Genomic DNA, 12,881 nt, shown 5'->3' on the forward strand with positions numbered 1-12,881 from the left:
AAATGCAGTGTTTCCGTTGCTGCAGCACCCTGGTTTGCGGGGCAGCACGGGTGGGTGCGCGCCTGTGACACAGCCCCACGGGGAGCACGTGTCCCGCGAGCGCCGCTGCTCCGAGCGGCTGCGGTCCGTCAGGAACACGTGGAGCCGTGGCTCTTGTGCTGACAGCATTGCTGGGGCTGAATGCGTTCAGCATCCAGATGTCTTCTGGGTTTAAAAACTGCTTTTTCAGAAGTGGTAAACGCCGAGGTCTTACACTTTCTGCCCCGTTTCGCCTACAGCGTGTAGCCAACGTGCTGGCATCCCCCTCCATCCATGGCTGGGGGTGGCAGAGCCCGCATCCCCCACGGCTGCCTGCTTTCGCCTTCCCGGGGAATAACCTGCTGCCACGGGATGCTCCGCATCCCTGGGGGATGATGGCAGCCCCGTGAACTTCCCCCGGCCGGGGCCATTTGCCTTGGCCGTCCCTGGCCATCCCTGCCCGGGCACGGCAGAGGAAGCCATCCATTCTTTTATGTGCGAAGGCACGCCGGGCGGAAACGGTTGGAAATGGCCCCGAAAGGACATTCCAAGTCTGGCAGGAAAGCGGCCTGCTCATCTGGCAGGAGATGGGCTATTGTCTGTCCCGGTGGCCGGCCGGGATTCCTCGGACCCTGCTTAGAAGAAAAAAAAAGTCCGTGTGTGTCTTATTTTTTCCTCTGCCCTTTCTCGAGGGGGCTCCGAACAATGCACGTGGCTGGTGCGTGCACGGTGGTGGTGTCGCGCCGCCCCGGCTCTCGTCAGCGTTGCCGTGTTTGCTCGTACGGTGCTTTCCCCCTCGGGTTTTCGCCCTGTGTGTTTCTCCCCCGGCTGGGTTGGTTACCTGGAGGCAGGATGCGGGCACAGGGTGAGTGGCTGCGCGCTGCTCAGGATGGGTGGGTTCGTTTTGGGGTGGCTGGCTACCACGCTGCGGTCCTGAAGGGAAGAATCTGCCATAAGCCGTGAACCGATAGCTTTCTACTGTAAAGAGAGGAAAACAAAAACCCTCATGAGCCTCCCCTGCTGCCCCGGTCAACCTGATGGGCAGGCGGGGGCAAGGGCAGCCCATAAATTGGGGCAGCCCTGCTCCCCCCGGCAACCGCCAGCCACTGTCCCCCTGTCCCCCTTCTGCAGGAGCCCTTTGCACCGCGGTCCCCTGGGGCGGGATCAGCCCCCAGTCGAGGGGCAGGATCAGCCCCCAGTCGAGGGGCAGGATCAGCCTGCGGCACGGGGCAGGGCTGCGGGACCATTCCCGCATCCTCTCCCAGGCGACGCGGCCGTGCCGCTGCCCCGAGCGGAGCCGCGCTGCGGCTCTTCGTGCCCTGCCAGCGCGGGACACTCTGTGTGTTTGTGGCTTTCTGGCCTCCCGCGCTCGCCCGTGTCTTTGCAAAGAGCTTGGGTTTCACGGAACCTCAGCGGCTGCTTCGTCCCTGCCCGAGCCACAGGCAGACGTCCCCGCTGCCTTCGGGAGGTCTCCCCTGCCGGCCTCCCGCTCCAGCCACCCTGTGAGCAGAAACCCTTTTCTTACGCTGCAGGCAGGATCTGCTGCGGGGAGAAAGCCTGGTCCAGCCGGCAGCACACCTTTGCCGGGCAGCTTTTTGGCTTTTCTTCCCCTTGCTGCATTTTGCTGGTGGGGCGATGTGGGCAGCCCCCTTCTCTGCAAAGCCGGAGCCTGCACAAGCGACCGGGAGGAGGCTTTGGGTGCCAGGAGGGGTCCTGGCATCTCGCCGGTGCTCCCGGAGCTGCTGCGGTGCCGGGCAGGGTGGGGGCTTGCTGCTGCCTCGCCCCCCCCCCGGCCTTTCGAGCTGTTCTGCTGCAACGCGAACGGGGCAGACGGCGTGGGCTGGCAGGCAGGAAGGGTGGCACGGCCACGGGGAGAATTGCAGGACGTGCTGTGCGGGGGTACGAACGGAGAAAGAAAAGCCGTCGGCATCCCAAAAATCTCATCCCTTGGACTTGCTGGGCTGGAGTTCGGAGGCAAGGTGAGCACGCTGATGCCTGGACAGTACAGACATTTTAGGGCTTCAGCGCTTGTGAGATGAGCGACCCAAAACGCTGTGCCGGGAGGAAGCAGCCCCACAGGTCCCTCACCGTGGACTCGCGGCTCCCCGGCGGGTCCATTTTGGCCCTCCAGTCTGGCACTTCGCATCCCAACGCCATTCCCTTCCTTCCCCTCCGCCCTACATTAAATGGGAAACATTAAAGGCGCAGATCTGTTACGCTCGCCGTGCCAAGGCGATTGTTCCCGTCCCTTTTGTCTGCCAGAGGCAGCCCCGGAGCCCAGCACCTGAGCCCGCAGCACAGGGCTGCCGCGGGAACCAGCCCTGTAACAAGATAACAGCACCGTTTTCTCCTTTTTCTTCTCTATTTTTTTGTTCGGCAAACCGTATAATAAATCCACAATGAGGCCCCTTTCAAACAGACCCCTATTAAAGTACCGGCCCCGTTTTAAGAGTAAACTTCCAGTGGCACTGGGAGGTGAAGGACAATAGAAATGTGACCTGCCGGAGGAGCGGGACGCTGCTTTTGTGCGTGTCTCAAACCGAAGGCATCGAAGGCATCGCTCTGTGCTGCAGCATTGCTGCTGCCGCCCCATTGCCGGGGCAGCCCAGGGCTGGGCAGCGTCCCAGGGATGGACTGAGCAGGGTTTTTTTTTTGCCTTTAAACCCCAAAAGGCTGGGAGGAGGGAGCAGCTGTGCATCCACACCTGCAGGTCCCAAGTTAGGAAAGCGCCCAGGGCAAGGTGCCGCAGCCGCCGTGCGTTCGTGCCTCAGTTTCCCCACCTGTAGCACGTCGAGAGCATGGGCTCCGGGGCAGCCTCGCAGGGCAGATCCCACCTCTGCGGGGCACGGCTTCCCGCTGGCTGCCCGCCACCGCCGCGCCGCTGCCAAGCGCGTCCGGTTCCTCCCCGCCCGAGGCGTGTCGAAGGCCGGCAATGGGTTTTTCGGGTGGGTGCCAGCCGTGCCCAGGTTGCCCAGCCTTGCTGCCGAGCTGGCCAAGGTGAGCCAGGGGCAGGAAGGGCCGACGCGGGCGGTGCCGCAGGATGCGGCGGATAGCGGGCGATGCCGACGCCGGGAGGAAGGCCGCCGGCCTGGCCAGCGCGATGGTTTGTTCAGCGGAGGGCAAGGGAACTGAGATTAAAAAAAGCCCCGCTAAGATCAGAAAGGCTGGCGCGCACAGTGCCCTATTGTGGAGCTGTCACACTTCCCTTTACTTTATTGCTTTTGTCCAACACCCTATTGTTCCACTTCCTTTTGTCCCCTATTCACAGCCCTGGCTTTTCATTACCCAGCCGGCCTTGTTGTTTTCGTTTCTTTTGTTTGAAGTTCCTGAGAGGAAGGTTTTATTTTCAGCAGTTTGATTAATTCGCAGCTTGAGCTGGGCTTTGTTTGTTATGTAATTGCTGCCCCGAATCGGGCTCGCCCCCCCCCCCCCCCCCCCCCACCCCAGCCCGCACCCCCAGCCCTGATTTCGGGGGGTCCCGATGAACCATCAGGGTCTGGGGAGGCGAGAGGGAGCAGAGCTCGGGGGTCCCGGTTGTGGGGTGCCAGAGCCCGGGCAGGATGCTTTCCCCATCCCACCACAGCCCCTTCCCGCCTCGGCAGCCCCTGTGGTCCCGCAGCCCGGATCCTGGCAGCGGCCGGTGTAAATCCCATCCTTAACAGCCTCCTTTTCCCATTATTCCTCCCTGAAAGGCAAACTTCGGGAGGGTAATATTTGTTCCCATTCTTGCTGTGCAGCGCGAGGGTTGGTGGCCCTGAGAAGGCAAATCCCTGCGAGCACGGCTGCAGGCGGGCGCTGCCCCTTGCGCACGGCTGATCCCTTTGCGGCGAAAGCACGGCGAGCTCCCGGCGTGCTCCCGGCGTGCTCCCGGCGTGCCTGGCACTCGCTCGGGGACGCAGCCCCTGCAGCCCTGGCACTGCTGGAGGCTTCAGCAGTCCCTTTGCAAGGGACGTGGCTGTGAGACGTTGTTTGGGGCAGATCCCGTTGAAAATACTGGCTCTGGCCATGCTTGGGGTCCCCTGGGGTTATACAGCTCGTCTCCTATAACAGCTCACGGTCACTTCTGCGGTGCCCAGCCGAGCAGCTGGCAGCACCGGGAGCTGGACCGGCACCCGTGGCCGTGGTGGTGAAGCTGGGGAGAGCCGTTCCCTGGGGCCAGCCCCTTGCCCTGGCTGGGGCTCAGCCGGTCCCAGCTCCGTGCCATGCCGGGGACTCCCGGAGGAGCGATTCTGGTGGCCGTCCCGGCCATTGTTCAGCGGGGCCAGGATTTCCATTTCCCGTCGGAGCGGGAAACCTGCCTGCCGCCCTGACGGCTTTCTAGGCACGACTCCTGGGGCGGGGCGGGGGTAGCGGCTTGTGACGGAGAGCCGGGGACCCCTGCGGTGCTGGCTCCCATCCGGCACAGGTCCCTGTTGCCGTGAGCCCTGGGTTGCTCTCCGCCAGGCTGCTGGCTGAAGGGCACGTGCTCATGTTGGCCCTAAATCCCACACTTCTAGGTGGGCTTTCTTTGGGGCCAGGAGACAAAAAGGGCTAGTTTCCCTCAGGGCTTCTGGCCATTGAGCCCCAAATCTGCAAAAACCCAAGCTCAAGGAGCTGGGAACGAGGGCTCAGCTTCGCCAAGCCATGGTGAGAGGCAAGACCATTGCCCCTGGAAAACCAGCAGCACGGTTGTATGGGGCAGGGCTGGGAAAAGGGGTGCCTGTGGCCAGCGGGTGCCCCATGGCTCCGCTGACGGCCCTGCCACCCCGTAGGATGTCCATGAGGAGCCCCGTTTCTCCCCACCTGGAGCTCGATGGAGCGGGCAGCATGGTGAACTGCACCATCAAGACGGAGGAGAAGAAGGAGGGCGGCTGTGAGTCCCCGCCGGGGGCTGCCCCCAGCACCGAGCCTCGTCCCAACGACCCCCCGGGGCCGCCGCCGAGGGAGGGCACCGACCCCCAGGCCCTGCCGCAGGTGGGTGCCACGGCCGTGACAAACGCTGCTCCTGGCTGGGGTCTCGCCGGGCTGGCAGAGCATTGCAGCCATCCCGCTCTGGAGCGGGCTCTGTCCCGTGGCAGCGGTGGGGTGGTTGTTTCCCCGAGTGGTTATGCCTCATCCCGAAGAAACGTAGCTGGAACCTCCCCAAGGCTTTCTGGCCGTTGTTGATGCTCTCGGGTCAGCCCTGGGATTTGAGTGCTTTGCCTTTGGCATGCAGCCCCCCGCAGCCACCTCCAGACGTGCTCTGTCCCTTCAGCCTCCCTTTTTAATTGCTCTTGGGTTTTCTTTCCCACCGACCAGCAGCCTCAGCCCTCCTGTTCCCCACGCTGCCTCCCGGCGGGGCCGGGGCTCAGGGGACCCTGGCAGTCTAAATAAATAGTGGAAACCTCCAGCAAACAAGTCTTTGCAGCATGAAGAGCAGAGTTGCTCTCAAGCCGGGCTGGGGGGAATGTTCGTGGCAATGTGGTCCAGCAGTCGGCTAGGTGGGGCCGGCTCCGAGCATCCCACCGGTGGGGCCGGCTCCAAGCAGCCCACCAGCCCAGCATCTCCTGCCCGGAGAGCTGGGGACGTCCCCGTCTGCGGGAGCGGGTGCCGAGTAACGCTGTGTGTGCCGCAGGAGTCCCGCTCGCCCGCCGGCGATGCGCTGGAGCCCAGGCGCTCTGCCTTCGAGCCGGCCGTCAGCGGCCAGGAGAAGCTGGACTTCAACAGGAACTTGAAGGAAGGTAAGAAATGTTTCCGAGCGGCTTCTGGGACCGCTGCCGCTCTCTTCGGGCCCCTTGTTTTTGCGAAGCTGCGGGATGGGAAGAGCCACCCCGCGCCACGGCGCACAGCCCAGGGCTGCGCTCAGCTGGCTGTCCTCTCCCATTGCTCTGCTGACCCTGGTGCCTGCTGGCGTGGACAGTGATGCCAACCATCGAGAAGTTACTGTCCAGCGACTGGAAGGAGCGGCTGCTGGGCCGAAACACCGCCGAGTCCAAGGAAGTGAAAGGTGAGGTCTACCCCGGCCACCCACCTCCGCCGTCCTCCCTCCTGCGCCCTGTGCCCAGGCAGCCTGGGCTGGAAACGTGGCATTTCCCACCTTAGCCGGAAGGGAGAGGTGCCTGCAAGTGTGTATTTAATAGGGATTTGTACTTTTTTAACCAAAACATTCATTTGATTTTTTTTGGGTGTGAGCATCCCTGGTGAAAGCTTGCTGCTGATTGCACAGAGGGGATGGTTCAGCACCTGGGGGTCTTTACACCCCCCGCGCGTTGGCCATCCCCTGGCCATGCATCGCCCACCAGCACCCAAGGGTGGTGGTGATGCTGTTCATCCTTCCCAAGCTCCTGACCTTGCAGCCGCTTGGTTTCTTCCAGGCACCCAGGAGAGCCTGGCAGAGAAGGAGCTCCAGTTACTTGTCATGATCAACCAGCTGTCCACGCTGCGGGACCAGCTCCTGACGGCCCACTCCGAACAGAAGAACATGGCCGCGATGCTCTTCGAGAAGCAGCAGCAGCAGATGGAGCTGGCGCGGCAGCAGCAGGAGCAGGTGGGCGCGGGTGCCCGTGGGCAGCCTGCTCGGGGGAAGCGTTTGCCAGGGACCACCCATCCCTTCGGGGATCCCTTTGGGATCTGCTGGATGCAGGTGCAGAACCAGGACAGGGTCCCCCCGGGAGCGGTGGGGAGGTGGCTTTGGCGTTGGGGGCCGCGGGACTTCTCCATCTGCCCAGAAACCCTCCCGTTTTCTGTGCCCATCCCAAAGGGTCTTGCTCGCTGGTGCCAGGAGGATGAGGGTCAAAGGAGATGGGAATTGGCACTCCTTAAAATAACGAAACCACACTGGGTCTTTCCTGACTGTGCCCTCTTTGCTCTTTGGACACTTATTTTTCCCTCTTCGGTGGCCCGTATGGTGCTCAGGGCAGGGGTGACCCTCCTGGGTGAGGGTGACGCCGTCCCTCCCGGCCCGTTTCTCTCCCCGTGCCCCTCGAGGTGGCTCAGGGCCAGCTCAGCCACCTCCTGCCTGCCCTCCCCACGGCCCTTGGCACCCTCCGCAGACCCCCTGTCTCCGTTTTGCCGCTGTTGGGCAGCTCGTGCCGGGCTGTAGCCCCGCCGGGGCCAGCTCGGCACTGCCGTTGATGCCGCTGAGCCCCACGGTCTCCCCTCTGCCAGATCGCCAAGCAGCAGCAGCAGCTCATCCAGCAGCAGCACAAAATCAACCTGCTGCAGCAACAGATCCAGGTAAAGATGGGGGACACCTCCCCGCGCCCCCCTTCCCGTGCCGGGTGATTGCAGCCCCTGTGTGTGCCGAGCTCGTGTCCCCTCCCGGGGCCAGGCAAGGGGGTGGCACCAGCCTGCAGTGTCCCGCAGCGGTTAGCTGGTCTCTGCTTCTCTCCCCCTCTTCCCTCCAGCAGGTCAACATGCCCTACGTCATGATTCCTGCCTTCACCCCCAGCCACCAGCCTCTCCCCGTCACTCCCGACTCCCAGTTAGCGCTGCCCATCCAGCCCATCCCCTGCAAACCAGGTGAGCGGGGTCCCCCGGGACTGCCCCAGCCCTGCGGGGTGGCCTTGTCCCCCAACCCCTCTCCCTCTCCTCCCTGCAGTGGATTACCCGGTGCAGCTGCTGCACAGCCCCCCTCCTCCCACGCTGAAGAGACCCGCCGGCTCGGGCCACCTCCAGATGCAGGTACAGCCCCAAAGCACCTCCATCCCCCAGGCTGGGGTGCTGCGGGGGCTGCGCTTCACCCTCCCTCCCCTCCGCCGCAGGAGACCTCGCAGCCGCTGAACCTGACGGCCAAACCCAAAGGTTCCGACCTCCCCAGTGCCTCCAGCTCGCCCAGTTTGAAGATGAGCGGCTGCCAGTCCCTCACGCCGAGTCATGGGGCCACCAGGGACCTGCAGACCAGCCCGTCCAACCTGCCTCTGGGTGGGTTCCCGAGTGCCTTCGCTGATGGTCCCATGCCCTCCCCTGGCCACCTCCCAGAGGCAGGGGCCATCTCCGCTCCCTGGGGTCCCCACTCCCTGGGGTGGGGTGGGTGGGCACCCGCCGCTCCGTGCCACCCCCTCGGGGCACGCAGTTGTGATTGCTGGGGTGGGCTGGGGTGCTGAGGGGTGTCGGAGGAGCGGGCGCTGGCGCTGACAGGTGCCCGGTGCCCATGTCCTGCCAGGGTTCCTGGGTGAAGGCGACGCCATCACCAAAGCCATCCAGGATGCGCGGCAGCTGCTGCACGGCCACGGCGGGGCCATGGAGGGATCGCTGAGCAACCCCTACCGCAAGGTGAGGGCTGCCCGCCGGGTAGTCGCCGTCCCCCTCTCCGACCCCACCGTTGGCGGCCAGCGCCGGGTCTCCGTCTGCAGGCGGGCTCCCTGGCCTGGAGCTGGTTCCTGACTCCGCTCTCCCACAGGACCACGTCGGGATTGATTCTTCCCCAGTGAAGGAGCGGATGGAGGAGACCCCTGCCCACCGGCTGGACGAGGCTCTGTTGACCTGTGAGATGGACGGTAAGGACGGGCGAGAGCTGCGGTGTGACCCCCCCGCTTGCTCCTTCCGCTGGCTTCTGACCTCGGCCGGGGTTTCCCTCGCAGGCTCACGGCACTTCCCCGAGTCCCGGAACAACAACCACATCAAGCGGCCCATGAACGCCTTCATGGTGTGGGCGAAGGACGAGAGGAGGAAGATTTTGCAGGCCTTCCCGGACATGCACAACTCCAGCATCAGCAAGATCCTGGGTGAGTGCCAGGGATGGTGACGGGGGGCTGGGGCAGGACCCCCCTCTGCATCCCCACGGGGGGACACAAGCTCCAGCCGGCTGCTCGCTCCGCTCGTCCTCAGCCACCCACGTACAGGTGCTGCCTGCCAGGGTGATGCTAACCCTGTTGTAGATCATTCTTGGAGGTGTCTGTAGCAGCAAGGGCCTCGTCCAGCCAACGTCTCACACCCCCCGACAGCAGCGGTCCTACCCCGCAGCCGTGTCACTGTTAAAAGCGAGCCGGAGCTGCTCGCTGCTCGAGGGGTGCAAATTTAGCAGGTGGATACCTGCAGACGGACGTGTGGTCCAGAGCCGGTATGCACCCAGGCAGGGGGGAGTTCGGTTCCTGTGTGCTCTCCTGCTCCTGGAAGCATGGATCTGAGCCGATGCGAGGGGCCGAGCGCGTGGGGAAGGAGCCGGTGGAGGACACCGGGGCACCACGGGCAAGGGGCTTGCATGGCTCCGTGCCTCGGTTTACCTGGGCTCGTGGTGCAGGTGCGGGAGGTGGAGCTCCCTGGGGGGGCTGGGCCGTGCTAGCAGGTGAAGGACCCCCAGGTAAGGGGCACACGGGGACTCGCGGGAGGATTTAGGTGATGGGGGGCGACTCTGGAGGTCCCCGGCCCAAAGCCCTGCTCAAAGCCGGGCTAAATCCACAGTCCCATCAGGATGCTCAGGGCTGTGTCCTGTTGACTGTTGAGCATCTCCGAGGATGTTGAGGATCTCCAAGCATCTCCAGCTTGTCCTTCCCGCTCCCAGACTGGACGCTGGTCCAGCTGCAGCCTCCTGGGTGCTGAGCTGAGGGGATGAATCCCTTCTCTCCGCCAGCCTGGCCCTGAGCCCTGAGCCCCTCTCCCAGCCCAGCAGCCTTTGTGCTGTGCCCTGCTCTGCCCTCCTGCCCGGGGTGCTGGCGGCGATGACAATAAAGGTCAGCCAGTGGGGGAATGCGAGTCACACGCCGGCACAGCCTATTTTAGCTGCAGCACCTGCTCGCCATACCTTGGAGAGGGTCGAAAGCTGTGGCCCAAGAGGTGCCCGGGGAAGGTCAGGGCTGGGGGACCTGTTCCTGGTGTGCCAGGAGGGCTGGCTGTCCTCTGCGGCACGGGGCTCCCACCGGTGCAGCCGCTGCGTGCAAATTCAGGTGTCGTTTGCAGAGGGGACGGTACGAGCGTTAATTAACTCTCGCAATGGCTGTCGCAGCCAGGCGCTGGCGTGGGTTTCATCGCAGCAGGCGGGGGGGTAAGCATGCCCCGCGGCTCCTCTCTGCACAGGCTCCCGGTGGAAATCCATGACAAACCAGGAGAAGCAGCCCTACTATGAGGAGCAAGCCCGGCTGAGCCGGCAGCACCTGGAGAAATACCCCGACTATAAGTACAAGCCCCGACCCAAACGCACCTGCATCGTGGAGGGGAAGCGGCTGCGCGTGGGCGAGTACAAGGCGCTGATGAGGAACCGGCGGCAGGACGCCAGGCAGGGCTACTTGATAGGGTAACGCGCCCCTTCCTCCCGTCCGAGGAGGCTTGCCGAGCTGCCCGCAGGGTGGGTGCTCTGGGAGGCAGGGCGGGGAGCACCTCCGTGCCCCGGCCGGTGATTGCATTCCCCTGTCCCGCAGACCCCAGGGCAGCCAGATGCCCCCCGCCTCCTCGGACGTGCTGTACCAGCGGCCGGTGGGCATGCAGCTGACGCCCCCCCTGATGGAGCACTACCTGCCCCGCAGCATGGACCCCAGCATGCCCGTCATCGTCAACACGCGCAGCCTCAAGGAGGGGGACGGCGGGGATGACGGGCACTCGGTGGCCGATGGTGAGATGTACCGCTACAGCGAGGAGGAGGACTCGGAGGGCGAGGACAAGAGCGACGGCGAGCTGGTGGTGCTGACGGACTGAGGGGGGGTCGGGGGGGTGGAGGGGGGGGGTGGCAGGGCTGGCTGCCACCAGGAAAGGGGTCGGAGCATCCCCCGATGGGACGGGACTCGGCCCAAGGGCTGCGCTGGGAGCGGAGGAGAGCTGCCACCCCGGCAGGCAGGACTCGCTGCCGAGGGTGCCGCGAAGGCGAGCATCCCGGTATTTTGGGTGGGGTGCTTCCCAGTGGAGCGAGGAGCGGCGGCGGGCGCTGCATGGGGCCGTGGCTGGGCCGTGCCGGCCCCGCTGGGCAAGCTGGTGAGGGCTGGCTCAGCCTTGCTCCGGTGGCGGGGGCACGGGGAGCTGAGGCCACCCAGCGCAGGGATGTGGGTGCCACGGCTGCTGAGCTGTCGCCCACCTGCAGCCCACCCCCAGGAGGAACCTGCGGGTATCGGGGTGCAGAAACTCCAGAGCATCCCCCAGCCCTCCAGCACCCACAGGTCCCTTGCAGAGCCCCTCACCTGCAGCCGCCAGCCCCCGCTGCCGGGGATACAGGATGGGGACACACTTGTCCCTCGCTCAGCCCCACCTGACCTCCCTGCCGCGTTTCCCACTCGGTCTTTAGAGCCTGCCAGCAAATTCCCATGGAGCCATTTTTAGCTCTCGCCTGGCCCGCGTACAAGCCAAGGCTCCGAGGAGCCCTTTATGCTCCCAACAGCTCTGGCCCACTTTGTAAATAAAGCGGGTGCCTGTTCCCTGGCTGCGGCGGTACCCCGGCCCTCCGGCAGCCCCTGCCCTGGGCACCGGCCCCGGCTGCGGTGGGTGCGTGCCCCATCCGTCCCTGGGCACCTTGCCCTCCCGCGCCCCGGCTCTGCGAGCCGCAGGCTCCACCTGTGATGTGCAGCGTGAAAACCACAGAGGGTGAGAAAAGTAACAGCAATTTAAAAAAGAAAAAAAGAACTAATTGGGGGAAAAAAAAAAAAACAAACTTGCTCTGGTCAGAGCCCAGGGGTGTTTGGGGTGCAGCGTGGCTGCATGGCCGGCTGTGTGTGCATGGTGTCTGGCTGCGTGTGCAGTGTCCGGCTGTGCATGTACAGTGTCCGGCTCTGCATGCACGGTGTCTGGCTGTGCATGCACAATGTCCAGCTGTGTGTGCACGGTGTCCAGCTGTGCGTGCAGGATGTCTGGCTGTGCATGCATGGTGTCCAGCTGTGCGTGCGCAATGTCTGGCTGTGCATGCACAATGGCTGTGTGTGCATGGTGTCCGGCTGTGCGTGCACGGTGTCCAGCTGTGCATGCACAATGGCTGTGTGTGCATGGTGTCTGGCTGTGCGTGCATGGTGTCCAGCTGTGCATGCACAATGGCTGTGTGTGCATGGTGTCTGGCTGTGCGTGCATGGTGTCCAGCTGTGCATGCACAATGTCCAGCTGTGCGTGCACAATGTCCAGCTGTGCACGCATGGTGTCCGGCTGTGCATGCACAATGTCCGGCTGTGTGTGCACGGTGTCCGGCTGTGCATGCACAATGTCCGGCTGTGCATGCACGGTGTCCGGCTGTGCATGCACGGTGTCCGGTTGTGCAGGCACAATGTCCAGCTGTGCATGCATGGTGTCCGGTTGTGCAGGCACAATGTCCGGCTGCGTGTGCACAGTGTCCGGCTATGCGCAGAGTCCGTGCACCGCCCTGTGGCAACAGCCAGAAACAGGCACCATGGCTGCGGCTGCAGGCACAGCCTGGCCTCCAGCCTGGCACCTTGCTGGGGGCGCAGAAGGAGCAGTGGCTGCGCGGGCTCCAGGCTGCAGCGGGGGACAAGCCCCGCAATGGGGGCTTTGCAGTGGAGCCATGCACTCAGCCCCAGGGTGGGGGTCCGGAGCAGCGGCTCTGCAGCATTGGGGCCCCGGTGCTGCTCCCCATGGGGCTGCCGTCAGGACATTTTTATCCACGGGAGGGTCCTGCCTCCTCACCCACCCAGCAAACACCTTTTCCCCTTCGTCAGTGCTTTATTTATTCCCCTTCCCTGTGCTGCTCTGGCTGGGGCCGGGGTCCCTGGGGATGGGGTGCCAGCTCCCAGGGTGTGATGGGCTGTGCTGCAGAGGGGGCTGGAAGCAGATGTGCCCAACAAAAATGCAGCTCTTCCTCTCTTTGGGTTTTTTTTTTTTTTTTTTTTTTTTAAAAAGACTGTAAATATAGATAGAGCTTTATTTTGTTAATAAGACGATGAGTAACTTAACCTGTATATTTCACATACTTGTTTACAACTGTCCCCCCCACCCCTTGGCACAATAAAGATGACTTTTTGGAGCAGAGATCTGGGTCTGGG

At 63.9% G+C, this 12,881-nt stretch overlaps 1 protein-coding gene across 1 annotated transcript; it reads left to right on the forward strand.

The window, feature by feature from the left end:
- The first annotated feature begins 4,770 nt into the window (after positions 1-4,770).
- Positions 4,771-10,605, forward strand: SOX13 (SRY-box transcription factor 13). The gene is made up of 13 exons (XM_075722465.1): positions 4,771-4,971; positions 5,612-5,717; positions 5,897-5,983; positions 6,351-6,523; positions 7,144-7,212; positions 7,383-7,497; positions 7,577-7,659; positions 7,740-7,899; positions 8,141-8,250; positions 8,378-8,474; positions 8,559-8,702; positions 9,991-10,207; positions 10,332-10,605. Exons 1-13 carry the CDS (start codon positions 4,771-4,773, stop codon positions 10,603-10,605), a joined length of 1,836 nt encoding a protein of 611 aa, XP_075578580.1.
- Positions 10,606-12,881: the final 2,276 nt, after the last annotated feature.

Source organism: Pelecanus crispus, chromosome 17, assembly GCF_030463565.1.
Source record: "Pelecanus crispus isolate bPelCri1 chromosome 17, bPelCri1.pri, whole genome shotgun sequence".
Classification (NCBI taxonomy): Eukaryota; Metazoa; Chordata; class Aves; order Pelecaniformes; family Pelecanidae; genus Pelecanus; species Pelecanus crispus.